The sequence below is a fragment of the Gavia stellata genome, chromosome 4 (genome assembly GCF_030936135.1).
Source record: "Gavia stellata isolate bGavSte3 chromosome 4, bGavSte3.hap2, whole genome shotgun sequence".
NCBI classification, from domain to species: Eukaryota; Metazoa; Chordata; class Aves; order Gaviiformes; family Gaviidae; genus Gavia; species Gavia stellata.
This window is the reverse complement of record NC_082597.1, coordinates 56590905-56608992: the sequence shown is the minus strand read 5'-3', so window position 1 is coordinate 56608992 and position 18088 is coordinate 56590905. Positions and strand designations below refer to the sequence as shown.

At 40.2% G+C, this 18088-nt stretch overlaps 1 protein-coding gene across 2 annotated transcripts in view; it reads left to right on the top strand.

Annotated features, from left to right (window-relative positions):
• Positions 1–16949, top strand: part of EP300 (E1A binding protein p300) — a 64325-nt gene extending 47376 nt beyond the window's left edge. For both annotated transcript variants that reach the window (XM_059816102.1, XM_059816100.1), the window contains 11 exons: positions 1783–1839; positions 3294–3371; positions 4461–4528; positions 6124–6274; positions 6627–6773; positions 7194–7307; positions 9075–9240; positions 9937–10101; positions 12155–12316; positions 12769–13050; positions 14400–16949. In XM_059816102.1, coding sequence (XP_059672085.1) covers positions 1783–1839; positions 3294–3371; positions 4461–4528; positions 6124–6274; positions 6627–6773; positions 7194–7307; positions 9075–9240; positions 9937–10101; positions 12155–12316; positions 12769–13050; positions 14400–16643 — 3634 coding nt within the window. In that variant the 3' untranslated portion in view covers positions 16644–16949. The remainder of the gene's footprint in view (positions 1–1782; positions 1840–3293; positions 3372–4460; positions 4529–6123; positions 6275–6626; positions 6774–7193; positions 7308–9074; positions 9241–9936; positions 10102–12154; positions 12317–12768; positions 13051–14399) is intronic.
• Positions 16950–18088: the final 1139 nt, after the last annotated feature.

Genomic DNA, 18088 nt, shown 5'->3' with positions numbered 1-18088 from the left:
AAGTGAGGAATTTGGGAAAGTCTGAAGCAGGGGGGGTAGAGTTGTCACAGCTGGTAATTGGACAAACTGAGTTAACTTTCACTGGAAGTAGAAGTTGTCTTTAGCAGCATGTTACCAAATCCTGGTTGCACTGATGGATGTATCTAGAACAGTAGTGAAAGAATCCATTGGGGCTTGGGAAGATGTAAGAGTACATCTGCCTTTCTGGAAGGAAAAAGGAAGAAAGAGTGTTCGTATACTAGTCAGTACAATGGGCCATGTCACTGTGGATAGTATGGATTACTACTGTACTAGAAGCAAAGACACAAAGTTTAATCAATATTGTCCAGTTTTGTTAATGACATGTGGAATACGAAGTACTTATATAGATACTTGCTTCTCTCATATATACATGTAAATCTGTGCATAAGTAAACATCAGATATATTCAGGTTTATATATAAATTTTTGTTTAGCTGCTGAGAGAGTATGATCTTTCTCGTACATATAAGTTGGAATGGTTTGCCACAAACCTTTGAGTCAAGGTAGAAGGCTGCATAAAGTCCTTTTGATTTTTACACTAGATTTGAAAACACAGATGCTGGATAAAAATAATTTTTTTTTCAATAATGAAAACAATCAAAAGCTCTTTGAACGCAAGCAATGGTAAGGATGTACTTCCAGCTCCTGGTATTCTTTTTCATAGCTGTTTTAAATGCTTGGTTGTTGTGTAGTGAAAATGGAGGCTATAGGCTGCACATGAAGAGCAAGTACACTTTTGAACGTTCTCTCACCTGCTTACAGGCTTTCTCCTAGGAACTCATTTTACTGGGGCATAGAGATCCTGCTCCCTTCCTGTCTTCCCACGATCTATAGTTAAAATGAACAAAAGCAAAAATTATTAGTAATATATATGTTAGGTCCTGTTTACAGTTCTATTCACCATATTGTAACAATAGTTTGAAGTTGAACCTTCCTCATTAATCTGCTAAGGAGATTGAAGTATTCTGCAGGTGGGACTATTCAGAATAAACACTGAAATAAAAGGATAGGAAGGTTAATGCACTTCATGCAAGTTGGATTGGGTCTCTGTCATAGCTTCTCAGAGAGGAGTGTACTGATCATCTCACATTTTACAGTACCCTCTTCAGGGTAAATTCTCAGAGATCTGGGTATTCTTGTATGATTGTTCTTGACTATTTTGAACCAGATTGGTGTAAAAGATATCTGGGACCTCACTGTCAAAAAGACGGAATTTCTAGCCTTGCAAATGCTGTAGGGAAGGTAAAGATAGTATAGAGTAATGGCTGGGCTGGGGTTGCATGGTTTGGAAGCTGAAATTTATCCTTTGAAGTTAATCTAGGAGGAGGTCTAGGGGAATCTGAAATAAGATAACGTACCTTTCTCAGTCATCAAAGATAACTGGAATTCTCTGCCTTCAGAATTTCGGAGAGGCATATCAAATAGTACTTTCACTATGAAATACTGATCAGACTGGTCCAAAACTTGAATGTCAGCAAGTTTTACCATTTATCCTGTAGTAAAATTGAATAAGGGAGCAATGTGGTTCTGTACAAGGTATTGTCTCATAGAAAAGAATGTTTTCCATGGGCAGAGTCAAGGGTGGCATATACTTTAGTTGTCTGTCGCTTCGTGAAATACAACTCCTTTCCTTGCAAAGTGTCAATGAGTGTTTAAAACAATCTGCTTGCAAGTTTTGTCTTGGTGTGTGAATGTGTGTGATACAGCATAAAGGTATGTTGTCTTGTGTTAAAACTGAGTTTTATTGCCTGTTTCTCCATAGCACGATAAACAAAGAACAGTTTTCAAAAAGGAAAAATGATACACTGGACCCTGAACTGTAAGTAATGCTGTCACACTTCGAATGATCCTCATTTCATTAAAACTGTTTTGTAAAATACATGTTATTCATTCACCATCAGCTTTGTTTTTCATTGTGTTCCAAATTTCATGTACCTCTGTTAGCCAGCAGGTGCTGCTCAGTAAGCAGCATATCTGGCATTCTGTCCTGAGAACCCAAACCACCACAGCTGTACTTGAGAACTATGTAACACTGTATGTATAGGCCAAAATTAGTGCATTTTGTTGTCTTGAATGTGGCTTCAACAGAAGGATGAATGCAGATAACTCTGCTTTGAAACCCTGCTGTGACAAATGCTCAAGTCTCGGAACTGGTTTGGGTCATTTGGCAGTAGATCTTTTGGTGCTTTTGGCTTTTCTAGTTGTCATATTTTACAGGCAGCTGTAGTAGAAGGAAAAGTTGTTAAATTTCTATCAGCTGGTTCTTCTACAGTGCTCTGGAAGCAGAACCATAGACATTCAATAAAGTTAAGATGATGGTGACTCAGCTGCTTTACTTTATATTCCTGATGGGTTTTTTTTGAAGCCCCTCTACATGTTCCTGCATTATACACCTATGCTGCTACTCTGCAAACATTACCTTCATTCTGAAATAAATGATCAAAAAGGATATGTATTCCCACACCATCCTTCTAAGGGCATAAGTGTCAGCCAGTTCTTCTGGTTTACAAGGGCTGTGGGAAGGAGAGAATAGTAACTTGATTGATAACTTTTCTTTCCCTTTGTTATAGTGAAGATGCAGCCTAATGCTAGGATACAAGCCTAACTTAGAGTATCATACCATATGCCCTACGCAAATGACAGCTATTCATTCAAAGTCTCAGACTCTTATAAATAGACATGTTCAAAAGGAGTCAGATTGTCCTGATACATGAAGCAACCTTAGGTATTTTGGAGAATTATATTCACCATCATCTGTGAAGTAGACCATATCACTTACCTCAGCTGTCCTTAAGTCTCTGCTAGGCTTCTGAAAGTGACTTTGACATTGCTTCTGTTTTCTTCCTTCCCACCTTTCTGCAGTATATATGCAATGTACCTCAGGCTTCAAGCATAGTGGGGCAACTAACAGCCAACTATTTCTCCTGGTTCTTCACTTCTGAGTCCTGTGAATCCATTTTCTTCTCTTCATTATAGCAACAAGCAGTTTACAGATTTTATCCTTAGAACGGCTTCACTTTAAAAAATGAGTGAAGTGGATGGCAGTAAGGCAAGCAAATGGTAATAATAATGTGTCCCTGGATAGTCTACCTGACTTGAGCTGACAGATTCTTAATTCATTCTGGAGGCTGTTCTCAGCATAGATGTGCCCTCTATGTTAAATAGGCTCAAGAGCCTAAATGCTAGAACTCCTCTAATAAAATCTTACAAAGTATATAATCAAGTAATGATACTACTGACCTTGCTTCCCTTCCCCCTTTTTTCTGTCTACAGATTCGTTGAATGTATAGAATGTGGAAGAAAAATGCACCAGATCTGTGTTCTTCATAACGAGATAATCTGGCCTTCTGGGTGAGGAATTTTTCCTTCTTGAGTAGAGAGTATATGATAGATTTACTAGAGTTAGTGCATAAACTTCCTTATATTGGTTATATTTAAGAGTGTCTCATGAAAGAAGTTGCATTCCCACCTGAAAATTTTACAGAATATATAGGGTAACATTAAATCGAGGCATCACACCTTACTGTGTTGTGTGTGAAGTTGTTTCCAATCTTAAATGTTTCTAACATTCCTGTGTACGGAAGAGGGCCTTTCAGCCTTATGTTTCAGCCTTTTATGTTTAAAGGTACTAGTCCTTCATGAAAAGATGTGTTTAGTTCTGGTAACAGTTTCATACTGGTCTATTTTCTGTACAAATCATATTGTTTTGTCATCTTAAAAAAAAAAATCTGTAACCACTAAAGAATTTAACAGGTGAATTCACTTTTTTGAGCTCAGTGGTCAAATTAAATCTGAAAAACAATCTAGTCTTATTTAGATACTCCATAGTTCTTGATCAAAATACTATTTTTCTTCTGATTGCTTAAAAAGCTGATAATTTATATGTAGATAAAACTCTGTAACAGTTTTAAGTGTTCCCTTTCTTGGCAAGAAAGCTATGACTTCTACCATTCTGTCGTCTCATCCACGTTGCTTGTAGAAGAGAGTAGACATCCTGTAACTGAGGAATAATCTGCCTATCATTTCATGCTACAGTGTACTTGGGTGTTTAGAAAAAAAAAATCAACCCTTTGCTTTCTGTGTTGTGGTATCTCATTTTCGTCAGAGACAGCAATTTGAGACTATTTGTTCCAAGAATACTTTAAGACAATATTGTTAGGCCTGCCAGTGGAGACCCTGTTTCCTAGGCTTGCAGGTGATGACATGGTGACTGACAGGAGATGTGCCCCCTGGAGCTTAGATCCTCCTCTGCAGCTCTGAAACAGTTGGGCCGTTTCTGCTGGCATTGTTCTTTTTGCTGTCTTTTATTTCAAATTTCAGTTAAGGTATTTTCCAGACCAAATAAGATCTGGTGAAAGATTTTGCTCTAATGATAAGATGCTAAGGAACTTTACAGTCTGACTTGGGGTGGTTTTTCACTTTCTCCTATTTTTCCTTCAGCTTTGTCTGTGATGGCTGCCTAAAGAAAACAGGACGAACCAGGAAGGAGAACAAATTCTCTGCTAAAAGTAAGATTCTGACACTTGCACCGACAAATAATTTAAGAATGGGACGAGGTGGCTTTTATGCTCATTTTGCATTTATTTCAATTTTTTTGAGTTAAAGGAGGATACTTTTGATCGGTTCTGAACCTCAATGCTGTGATGTTCAGAATCGTTGCATTCACAGGTGTTGTCATTGGTTAATAGCCTGTAGAGGGTAAACATACTGTTTTAGAGCACTGCTGATGCAAGATATACATCCTTTTATATCAATTTTAGTATTAATAGCATTGGGAAATAGTTGCTGTGTGACTGCAGTCTGACTTAAATTTATGATAACATGTTCGAGTCACCGTGACTACTGCTGCTCTTAAAAGCTTTGATGGAGGTGAAGGTTGCATCAGCTGGTGACAAAACTCTCTGTAGACATTTCCTCTTGATCAAGGCAGCTGATTTGAAGGCAGTGTAGGAGGAAATTTATGCTATCATTGTCCATCTGTTCTATAGACAAACTAAGTCTTTCAGAAGCTTCTTAGGTTGGTGTACTTCCTACAAATAGTGAGTATTTACATTTCTGCTAAAAAAAAAAAAATCCCCAGCCAACCAATAGCATCAAGATTCTGACAAGTATTAACTGTAGTGTTGAGCAGTTACTTTTTAAGGTCCTCCTTTGGAAAAAGAGGAAGGAGGATATCGAAGACTGTAAATTGTCTTGAAATTCAGGGGATGGCTTACAGTTCAGTCACAAGAAGTGTTCTCTTCAGCTGTTCTTATGAAATGGAAAGCAAACCAGTCAATGAATGGTTTCAACAGCCGAGTCTTTTTCCAAAATCTCCAAAATCAAAAATTCCTAGATTCACCAGGAATACAGGAAGAATACAAGGGTTCTTTTACATCTTTTATCTGGCAACCTGTATGTATTTCGTACTTAACGTAGTATAGTGGTGCTTTACTGAAAGGTGTCAAATTGGAAGAATGAAAAGCAGATACATAACTCTACCAGAAATAATGGATAGCAATGCAGTAACTTCTGTTACCCCAGAAGTCTTAAACTCCCTTTCGGCTTTAGGTTTTGTGTCAGCTAACGTTATGCTTGTACTTCTTTTTGCATGAAAATTGTTAGAAAATGAGAAACTTCTAAACTAATCTACATTACCTGCAGATACAGGTGTATTTAGTTGTTCTTTGCATTATTGAAATACATTCTTTTGGTAAGTGGAGAGGCTAACTTGGCTAGTGTAGCTTTATAGACGGAATGTACTTCCAAATGCAATGTCTGCTCTTGAAGCTATGTCTGAGAGCAGTGTTTTGTAATCCAGTTTAAGTAAGTAATAGCTTCTATGCAGGAGGAGCCTTAATTGTGATTGACTTCAAAGACAGATAGAAATTGGATTGAAATACAGATTCTTTCTTAATTTAAATAATGTATAAATGATGAACGTCCCTGCAGATGAAAAGCAGCTCACCCCATCTAGAAGTGTTACTGTTTAAAGATAAAGCTTTAATTTATGATAACATAGTGCATGCATCAAGAGTCACTTTTCATTTAACATCTGAATAGAGAAATCACATTTGAACAGTTCAGTTTTGTATATAAATAGAGCTGTATTTTTCTCCTGCAGGGTTACCGGCTACAAGACTTGGTACCTTCTTGGAGAACAGAGTCAATGATTTCCTAAGACGACAGAATCACCCTGAGGCAGGAGAGGTTACAGTTAGGGTGGTACACGCATCTGACAAAACTGTCGAAGTAAAACCAGGAATGAAAGCAAGGTATGTTCTTTCCATTTCTAATTTTGCTTTCTTTTGGGGGAGGTGGAAGCCATTTGAATTTACTTACATGCTACTATTTTGAAAAAATAGACTGTCGTATTCAAAACCTCACCACTGACCAGTTCTTGACAAACAGATGTTACAGCAGCATATTAATTAGTTGCGATGAGTGTCATCCTTTTCATAGTAAAAAGTGGATGCTTTGTATTTTGAGTAGTCTGTAAGCAATTAACTATAAAATTGCACTAAAATTACACTTACAGTAGCCCTCACTATGGCTGCCTTTACTTAGTGACATGTATTCTCCAATATGTGAATATATTCGGTATTCTTTACGCTGTGTAATCTGCAGGTTTGTGGACAGCGGAGAGATGGCTGAGTCTTTCCCTTATCGAACAAAAGCGCTTTTTGCCTTTGAAGAGATTGATGGCGTAGACTTGTGCTTCTTTGGGATGCATGTTCAGGAGTATGGCTCAGACTGTCCTCCACCCAATCAAAGGTGAGGAGCTGCATGAAAGTTTATTTTATTTTGGTAGTCTCAGTTGGGTGAAGCTTCTGAAGTTCTGTATAGAGCTTCCGTGCTGCATATGTGAACTCTTAGTGCTGTTAGCTTGTAGAAACAAAGTAGCTTCTGTAGGGAATATGTCAGTTAAGAGTCGCTTCTTACTGGGGATGCTGGCTGGCAGACAGTGTTGCCTTAAGGATCAGTTGTCAGTATTCTCAATGAAGGGATTGGATAGTTTTAGAGAGATGAGGCTAGGATATCAAAAGAAAGCTGAGTTCCTAGAGGTAAATTAGGATCAGAGGCTTTGAAGATTGCTGTTGTATTGGTTGCTTCAAATGTATAAAATAACATGAGTAAACTTGTAGAACTACTTTGAAATCTCTGCTTCTCATCATACCTTTTGGGTTTTTTTAGGCGAGTGTATATATCTTACCTTGACAGTGTTCATTTCTTCCGCCCTAAATGCTTGAGGACTGCTGTCTATCATGAAATACTAATTGGATATCTAGAATATGTCAAGAAACTAGGGTAAGTCTTTTTTAATGTTTTCTTCTGTGCAGTATTTGTGGTAGGTAGTTCTTACTGCAAATGAAATTACTACATCCTATTGTGCAGAATATGGTGCCTAAATATCAACTGGTGATAGACTAACTTGGCAACAACTGTGTATAGTTGAAAAGGAGAAAAGACAAAAAGGGATTGTAGGCTTTTCAGGAGAGGGTTATGCTTCAGATATTTTTAGGTTTCCAAACTTACGTAAAACTTTATGTTTAAGTAGAAAAAGTGAGCCTTTTTATCTGGACCACAAAATTTTGCTGGGCTTATTGGTAGTGCAGTCCCTTTGTAATGCGATGCTTTAATCAGGTCATTCCTTTGGGCTGGCAAGTAAGTTTTTAACCATGTTTATAAGGAGAAAGGTAAGTGCATTCTCTCTGTACTGATTAACTCTGTAACAGCTGTGTAAGGCCACTAAGAAACCTCTTCTAGAATGAGTAGTTGAAATTGTGAGAAACTGAAAAGTCAGAAGAAAGAGGAGAGTATACTTGGGACAGCACAAAAGAGAACACAGAACAGCTGAAGAAATGCGAAAGGTAGAAATTAAATTACCGTGATTACTGAAATAGAAAAGGCAGTGAAGTAAACATCAGTCTATTGTCAAAGGTATCTGATGTAGATTGGCAGTTATTCATGAAAAAATTGTTAGGGACTATGTTTAGAGTAGTTGCATGAGAAAAATTAGGGGAGTCGGAATGGAGGTGGGTGGTACTGTCTTCAGTGCCTTCAAAGGCATACATTAGGCTTCTTTCTGCTTTTTTTATTGCGTATTTTCTAACCCGTGAGTCTGTAAAATTGCTGCATAGAGCCCGGACCTCAGTTTTACTTAATGCTATTTTCTGTGCTAATGGGTAACATCAGGTTCTCATTTTGGGAAAACAATATTGGTCACGCAGTATCATCTCTCCCTTCTCAGGAAGACGGAATGACAACTGGCTGCAGTTCCCAGGGTTTGGGTAGGGTTCTGCAGAGCCGTTTCTTAACACGGCAAGGATGGCTATTTTTCTCTAACTTGAGATCTGATTATTCCTCTTACTGGAGTTCTTTTCAAAAACTAACAGAAAAGAACTGAGGAAGATGTGATCTTTGTAGTATTATAGTCTCTGCAGCTGCTTCTATTTGGATGTCATCTGTCTTCATAGTACTTAGATAGTACACCCAATAGCCTAGGGGTTGACAGTGACTGTTTAGTCCCAGATAAAATTGTGAAACCTTTTTAAAGGATCCTTAAAGTTAAAACAACAACAACAACAAAACCAACAAAAACAAAACCCAAAACAAAAAACAGAGGATTTACAGGAGAAAAGTGAATTGTGTGTTTAAGTAAATGTTTTTAAAATGTTTCTAGGTAATGGATGACTGCACTGTCTCAAGGAAAAAGAATTCTGGCTTTTACTACTGAAATACCTAGTCTCTATCTTTCTCTTATTAGTTAACAGGGAGGTGGCAATTGTGGGTCCATATCAGGCTTTGATTTTTATCTAGGCTGGAAAATATGCAGACTTTATATAAACTATTCCACATATAGCACTGAACTTTTAAAAATTAGTGAAAAGATGGTAATGCTGTCACATGCATGAAACCGGAATGAACATTAGAATTAAAATCTTGGGGAGCTATAATTATTGTCCATCTGGTAACACCAGCCAACTTTGTAGTGGCTCCATCTCGTGGCAGAGAGGACAGCAAGCTCTATTATTCGTCAGAGCCCACATGTACTTTTTTGTCTAATGATGCTAGGTATACTACTGGACATATCTGGGCATGTCCGCCTAGTGAAGGAGATGACTACATCTTCCATTGCCATCCTCCTGACCAAAAGATACCCAAACCCAAACGACTGCAAGAGTGGTACAAAAAAATGCTGGACAAATCTGTGTCGGAGCGCATTGTCCATGATTACAAGGTTTGTTAAGTTTATGTTGGGGGGGGTGTATGGGGGGGTGCAGGGGCAGGGGGGAGTGTTGACCAGTCTTGTCTTCATTTCTTCCTTGCCTTGTGCATTGTGCCTGATTCTTGAAGTTTACTGTATTAGCTTTAAGTGAGCTGAGCACTAAAAGTTTAGAGTTAAAATATATCCTCTTCAAAGCATGTAGCTTCTGAAACCATTCTAGCAAGAGATTTGAAAAGATTCCTTAGAACAAACTAAATTCTTGCGAAATACTGTGAAATAGAGCAAATCTCATTTCACTAATACAAAGAAAATATATGGACTCTTTAGTCTTCCTGTGCTAAATAAAATTGCAGGGTTAGGCTGCTGATGCAGTTAGAAGTATGTAAAATCTTTGGAATTATCAGGACTTCAGCTAGTGTGGATAATATAGTGATTATATTGTTGCATTTGGTAAGTATGCTTATTGAAGTCTAGCACATGGTAATGATTTATTTCTTCGGAGTGGGAATATTTGAAATGTATTTGATGAATTCTCTGAAACTGATGCAGTGTTAAATCTGCATTTAGAATGTGCTCTCATAAAATGGATTGAAATATTAAGCTCTCCTTTGTTTATCTGCTGTTGCCTTTTTTTATCACTTATTGAAAAGGTTGCCTTTACTTATGTGACTTGTAATAGTGGTAACCAAGTGTTTTGCTCTCTTTCAGGATATATTTAAGCAGGCAACAGAAGATCGTCTAACAAGTGCGAAAGAGCTACCTTACTTCGAAGGAGATTTCTGGCCTAATGTTCTAGAGGAGAGCATTAAGGAACTAGAGCAAGAGGAAGAAGAACGGAAGAGAGAAGAAAACACTAGTAATGAAAGCACGGATGTAAGAATGCTTCTGCTATTTCATGATCTAATGTAAAAGTTGTGATTATGTATGGCTAATTAAAAAAAAGGGGGGGGGCTAGGCACTTTGGTTAGCTGGCTTTTTCACCTTTCTAGCTTCACTGTAATACAAATTTCAGTTTTACATTTTATAAATTAGAGCTGTTAAAATACCACTGAGCTACATTTGTACGAGCTCAGTAGCTGTTCATATGTCTATAAACCTAAGTAATTACCGAAGTCAAAGATTGAAAGAGCTGCTAGTTGAATATTTTGCTGCTGAAATCCAATTGTTATCAATGTTCATGCTGCAGCCTCAGCCTAACTTGGAAGCTTTTTCCTTAAGCTTTAACTTTTGGACAGTGGGTAACTCTTTTCTTTCCAACTTAGATGTTATAATACAGAACATTCTGAGAAAGTAAGGGTGATTTAGTAGTTCGCTCAGTACAGGTTTTTTTGTAGAAAGCTGAAGCACAAAATACTGCTGAAATGTTTTGGGGCTACTTAAACTAGAGAAATTTCTTGCTGGTATCTTGTACAACTTCTTTTTTTGAGAATGTGCAACAATTGTGCTTTCACATTCCACAAAGAACAAAAAAAGGTATGCCTCTTAATTCAACAATAAATTTGAAAATGAACAGATGTGGAATTTATTCATCTGCCCATCCTTGGATCTTCTGAGCTTTATGGAAGAGGTGGTGAACCTAGGATAAAGTTAGTAGTTTTGCTCATACAGTAGTACTTGTTAGTTAACTCTGTTTAAACACTGCTGTTTTGTCATCTTATTAGATATTAGATTTTTGTTGGGGTTTAGAATTAATCTTTTTCCTAGAAGACCTTTTGGATCAAAAAAATTAGGTTTAACATTACAATTAGGACTTGCGGTGGTTCTGTGCTGTTCTTTGCAACACCTCCTTTCAAGGACTTCAAATAAACTAAGTGCAAGAGTAACCTGGGAATTAGGCAACTTGATATCAAATTTGCATTAACTAACATCTTACAAACCTTTAAGTAACACTTAAGTTTTCTACTTGGCATAGCTGCAAGTTCCCATCTCTCTAATATATCAGAAACTAGTTGTGAAGAATCTGACCTAGCTCTGTGTGTGAGGTTGGTCAACACTTACTTGATCCTCCACAGCAGTTTGGCCCCAAAATCCTGTGATGGGGGAAGCTTGCAGCATATTACTATTTAAACTTTACTATTAAAAATAATTTCAATTCTTTATTGATCCCATGTTTTGCTTCTTGAAAATGAGGCAACAATAAACTGTACTCTCAAGTGAAATGATAGTCATTCATGTTCACTGGAAATTTCCATCCTGACAAAGTTATTACAAGCTTAGGAAAAATGCTTACTTGGATAAGAATTGCTTTGATCCTTGATCATCATACACTGTAGTGTTTTGAGAGGCCCTGTGAGAAGCACAGAGAGGAATAAATTGTTCATTGCTAATTGATTATAATTGAAGTCAAACTGACCCGTTTTGTTCGACTGTTGCAGGATATGGCAGGAGGAAGGTGCATACTAGAAATTGCACTACTAATGCCTTTTGGACTCAGAACAACTTCATATCAAAATCAGTTTAATGCAGTCTATTAAAAAATAAAAATAAATCTGTCAGGTGTAACAAACTAAATCTAGGTGAATTAAGTCTTTCTTGGTTAGTGCAATATCAGTTGTACTTTTCAGTTATTTTTAGTTTTGAATTGCATTGAGAAGCCATCTGCTGAACGCCTTTGTGTGATTATCCAAGAGGTTCTTCAGTGTTCAACTATAGCAGACAAACAGGTTTCGGTAAATAACACTTCTCTCGCACCTCCTGAGCATTTATGCTTTTAGTGTTTTTTAGAATTATGTATTGCTGATCTTGATATCTTCTGGAGTGATTCTAACGGAATTAATTTAATGTTTCAGGGGGCCCTTATAAGTGTCTTCAGAGTAAATTATTGTGAAGTGTGTTTTGTCTTGCAGTTATAGAAGATACGAAAGTCATAAAATGCTGATGCGGTGTAGCTTAGATATCTGACATAAAATGCCTTTAAAATTAATAGGTGAGCAAGGGAGACAGCAAAAATGCCAAAAAGAAGAACAACAAGAAGACAAGTAAGAACAAGAGCAGCTTGAGCCGTGGCAATAAGAAAAAGCCTGGCATGCCCAATGTGTCCAATGACCTCTCCCAAAAGCTGTATGCCACTATGGAGAAGCATAAGGAGGTAAGAGTTGGTAGAATGAGAAATATGTATTTTACTTAAGTACAGAGGTGTACAAAGCTTTGATACTTCAGACTTGTGCCCTATGAATTATAAAGGTTTGGCGGGAGAATTGAGTGACACAGCAGACAAGTATCAGTAAGTCTGGGCGCTCCTTGCTGTGAGGGCAGTGGGGATAAATAGAACTGCTGTCATACAGAACTTCCTAACAGTCCAGATTGTCACAACAGTTTTACTGTTACTGTTCTGTCCATTGTTCCTTACCTAATGCTTCTGAAGAAGGTGAACCTGCAGGACACTCAGAGTTTTGAAATTTCCCGGTCTTCACAAACACACCACCTTGGCAGCACATCATTCAAGTGTTAGTTGGTCCTGGAATTGTACACTCTGTGTAATGAAGTTTGGCAACCAAAACATCTTGATAAGTGCTGGCATTAAGTCTTTTCACTTTTCAGGTATTCTTTGTCATCCGTCTCATTGCTGGCCCTGCAGCTAACTCGCTGCCTCCCATCGTTGAGCCTGACCCACTCATTCCGTGTGACTTGATGGATGGGCGTGATGCTTTCCTAACCCTTGCTAGAGACAAGCACCTGGAGTTCTCCTCACTACGAAGGGCTCAGTGGTCAACAATGTGCATGCTGGTGGAACTGCATACCCAGAGCCAAGACCGCTTTGTTTACACCTGCAATGAGTGCAAGCATCATGTGGAGACCAGATGGCACTGCACTGTTTGTGAGGTATGCTTGGTGAAGTTTTCCCTACTTGTGTCCCCGTATCTCTGTGCCCAGGGTGCTTTTTACCTGAACTAATTTCTCAGTATTAACTGATGGAAAAAGATCTGTACAGCTCATCCTCTGGCAGTTCAGAAAGAATGGCGAGGAAATGTTTTCCATAACAAGCGATTCTACTAATCTGCTACTTGGTGTGATTTTTGTCTTCTACTTTACTTTTTTTTTTTCCACTTCAAGCTGTGGAGAACGGAAGTAGAATTGTATTTCCTGTAGTTGATTTAAGGTGCTGCTGCTTAAGCAGTTGGGAATTGTAGCAATTGCTTGAGCTGTAATGGTAGGATCAGCTGATTTTTTTCTGAAGAGCAATGCATCCTTCCTTCTTCCAGAGTCAGAAGTGTTGTGCTGCAGTGTTTCTGTAAATAGGGCTCTCCATTGGTTTACTGGCATAGAGGTTTTGCTATGCTAGAAGTCAGATTCCTGTACTTGAGTGACTCTTCCACTACCCTGCTGTCTCTCTGTAGAATGCTGCAAACAGCATTTTTGTCTTCAGAACTGTTTGCAATTCTCAGTGTGTTTGAAGATCAAGTCCAGTGGTCTGGGTCAATGCTGTGCCCTCCAGAAGCTGGACTAACCTTGAATCTGGCTTGTAACTTAATTTTTTAGCCTACTAGAAGTAAATGACTGTCTCAGATTCAGATCTGAAAAGCTTTGATTAAAATTTGATGCTCCCATTTCCTCATATATACCAGAAAATAAATTCTAAATTTCCTATGTATTAATGAATCCTGAGGACTTGGATCTCTTTCTTAAAGATCAATTATTGAGCCCAAACTCGTGTGCTGTTGCTTTCCCAGAATGTAAATGCTGTTCTGTTCTTCTGTCTGCACACTCTGCTGTTCAACTCGCCTGAAAACTGAAAATGCAGCTTTAATTCTCCTTTTTTCTTTGAAAATTGATACCTCTTCTGCCACTCTTGCCCTCTTCTTTTGAAGTAGCAGCAGATGGGCAGCTATTTGTTCCTTGCCTTTTTCTTCTCTTTCCTATCAGGAAAGAAAGGGATTTTTCTGGCCCAGCTGAATAATGTGTGACTTATTAGCTCAGAGCAAACTTGTTTTTCAAGCTATATATATTTGTGTAGATTTCAGACACCCTTATACCCACACACTTTCCCTGGCTATAATTTGGATTTATTCCTTGTCTAGTACTTCAACATGGTGTGAAAGATGGGATTTTTCCCTAGAGCAACAATTTGCCTGGAACAGACTGGGGGTAATTTGTTGATGTGGCATGACATCATTTATTTATTGTATGGAATTTCAGGAACACTGATAACTTTCCCTTTGTTGTCTTTCCAGGATTATGACCTGTGCATCACCTGCTATAACACTAAGAACCATGACCACAAGATGGAAAAATTAGGCCTTGGTCTAGATGATGAGAGCAACAACCAGCAGACTGCAACTACCCAGAGCCCTGGTGATTCCCGCCGCCTGAGCATTCAGCGCTGTATCCAGTCTCTGGTCCATGCCTGCCAGTGTCGTAATGCCAACTGCTCACTGCCATCCTGTCAGAAGATGAAACGGGTTGTCCAACACACCAAAGGCTGCAAACGCAAAACCAACGGAGGATGCCCCATCTGCAAGCAACTCATTGCTCTCTGCTGCTACCATGCAAAGCACTGCCAGGAGAACAAGTGCCCAGTGCCCTTCTGCCTCAACATTAAACACAAGCTCCGTCAACAGCAACTTCAGCACCGCCTGCAACAGGCACAGATGCTCCGAAGGAGGATGGCAAGTATGCAGCGGACCGGTGTGGTAGGCCAGCAGCAAGGATTACCCTCGCCGACGCCAGCCACCCCAACAACTCCAACAGGCCAGCAGCCCCCAACACCGCAAACCCCACAACCCCAGCCTCCACCCCAGCCTGCCTCGCAGCCTCAACCTGCACCTCCCAACAGTATGCCGCCCTACACCATGCCAAGAACTCAGCCCCCCAGTGCTGTGTCCCAGGGCAAGGCAGGTGGCCAGGTGACTCCTCCAACTCCACCCCAGCCACCTCAACCACCAGTTCAGGGTCCTCCTCCAGCAGCAGTGGAAATGGCCATGCAGATCCAGCGGGCAGCGGAGACGCAGCGTCAGATGGCGCAGGTTCAGATCTTCCAAAGGCCAATTCAGCACCAGATGCCCCAGATGCCGCCTATGGGAATGAACCCTCCACAGATAGGCAGAGGTCCTGGTGGTCATATAGATCAAGGTATGGGGCCGGCAGGAATCCAGCAGCAGCCACCGTGGGTGCAGGGGGCCTTACCCCAAGCTCAACTGCAGCCAGGAATGCAGAGGCCATCCATGATGTCAGTAGCCCAGCCAGGTCAGCCGATGAATATGGCACCTCAGCCAGGGATGGGTCAGGTACCTGGCACTGCTCAGCCCAAACAACCACCTCTGCCCCAGGCAGCCTTACAAAACCTGCTGCGGACTCTCAGGTCTCCCAGCTCACCCATGCAGCAGCAGCAGGTGCTTAACATCCTTCACTCCAATCCTCAGCTGCTGGCTGCTTTCATCAAGCAGCGGGCTGCCAAGTATGCAGGGTCCCAGAATCCCCAGGGGATGACAGGTCAGCCTGGCATCCCCCAGGGTCAGCCGGGGCTCCAGACGCAGCAGGCCATGCAAGGGCAGCAAGGAGGGGTGCACCCCAACCCAGCCATGCAGAACATGAACCCCATGCAAGCGGGAGTGCAGAGGCCCAGCATGCCCCAGCAGCCACCACAGCAGCAGCCGCAGCAGGCCATGGCTGGGATAAATCCTCAGGCGCAGCAGATGAATATGAATCACTCGGGGATGGCTCCCCAGTTCCGAGACCTCCTGATGAGACGGCACCAGATGATTGAGCAGCAGCGTCACCAGCAGCAACAGCAGCAGCAGGGAGCAGGACCAGCACTGGGGCCAGGGATGGCCAACCACAACCAGTTCCAGCAGCCCCAGGGCGTCGGGTATCCCCAACAGCAACAGCAGCAGCAACAGCAGCAGCGAATGCAGCATCACATGCAGCAGATGCAGCAAGGAAACATGGGACAAATAAGCCAGCTTCCACAGGCGATGAGTGCAGAGACAGGAGCCAGTTTGCAGCAGGCTTTCCAGCAGAGGCTACTTCAGCAGCAGATGGGGTCCCCAGCTCAGCCCAATCCAATGAGCCCCCAACAGCACATGCTCCCCAATCAGGCCCAGTCCCCACACCTCCAGGGCCAGCAGCTCCCTTCATCGCTCACCAATCAAGTGCGTTCTCCGCAGCCTGTACCCTCACCGCGGCCCCAGTCCCAGCCCCCCCATTCCAGCCCGTCCCCCCGGATGCAACCTCAGCCTTCTCCACACCATGTCTCCCCGCAGACCAGCTCCCCACATCCAGGACTGGTAGCTGCCCAGGCTAACCCCATGGATCAAGGGCACTTTGCCAGCCCGGATCAGAGTGCAATGCTTTCCCAGCTTGCTAGCAATCCTGGCATGGCAGGCCTCCATGGTACAAGCGCCACGGAACTGGGGCTCAGCTCCGAGAACTCGGACTTGAATTCAAACCTTTCACAGAGTACACTAGACATACACTAGACACACTGTAGCATTTTGGGAGCAAAAAAAAAAATTAAAAAAAAAGAAAAAAAACTTATTTTCTCAAGACTTTTTGTACTGAAGACAAATTTTTTTGAAACTTTCTTAGCTAAAACAACATTTTTCCCTGGAACACATCTGAACTCTGCAGCAGTAGTTTGTGGTTTTAAAAACAAACCAACAACAAACCTGAGGGACAGTAGAGTACAAAGAATATATTTTTGTTATGGCTGGAATCATCACCAGTCCTTTTTCTTGGGTTTTTTTTCCTTGTGTGCGTTGGGGAGGTCAGGGGAAGTGGGTGGTCTTTTGGCTGTTCACCAAAGGATGCCCTACTCATGCCTCCAATAGGTTTTATTTTTTTTTAAATTAATGAAAATATGTAATATTGATAGTTATTATTTACTGAGGCAGATGGTAAACATTTTCCCTATTCTGTTTTTTCTTCATGTCACTGCAAAAAAAAAAAACCACAACAAAAACAAAACAAAAAAACCCCACAGGAGAACCTTTTCCTAAAACTGGAGGACAAAAGGGGTTAATGTTGCTTTAAAAATACATTACATATATAAATATATATATATAAATAAATACCAATCTTTTCCTCTTTGGTTGGAAATATGTCAATTCTTTGAAAAATGTAAAAATATTAAATAACTCAGTCCCCTCCTGAAGTCTACTTTTGTCCTCCAAGAATTTTCTATACAAGAGTCTGAGCTAAAAAAAAAACTTCAAGTATTAAAATAATTTGTACATGTAGAGAGAAAACAACATTTTTGCAAATACACAGGGGCAGCTGCCAAATGGATGTAGTATATATATTGTGGTTTCTGTTTTCTTGAAAGAATTTTTTTCGTTATTTTTACATCTAACAAAGGAAAAGAAAATAAAAAAGAGGGTAAGAAACAATTCCAATGGGATGATTTTAACCTGAGAAAAAGTCCCTGGGGTTTCTTCTTGATGCTTGCTTTCTCTCTCCTGTGCCCCTTTCCCACCCTCTTCCACTTTCTGTAAAACTTGAAAATAGAAAGCAAAAAACCCTCAAATGTTGTAAATCATGCAATTAAAGTTGATTACTTATAAATATGAACTTTCGATCACTGTATAGACTGTTAAAAATTGATTTCTTATTACCTATTGTTAAATAAACTGTGTGAGACAGACAGCTTGTTTTTAATGTTTCCCTTCTCTCCCACATGTGTTGCTTGTTCTTAAAATGGTGGGGGTAGCAGACTATATGCTACTTCAAATGTTTGCTATTTAGATGTCGGAGAGCTATTTAATGTATATGACTGTTTTAAAATGCAAAAATCTAATAAGGGACATGGAGTAATAATTAGTCTTCTAAATGGACACTTTTGGTACAACTCTGCATTCGCGTTTGTTCCTGGCATGTATCTTACCAAAGAAACGAGGTCTGACCTCAACAGTTGTGCCAGTCAGCT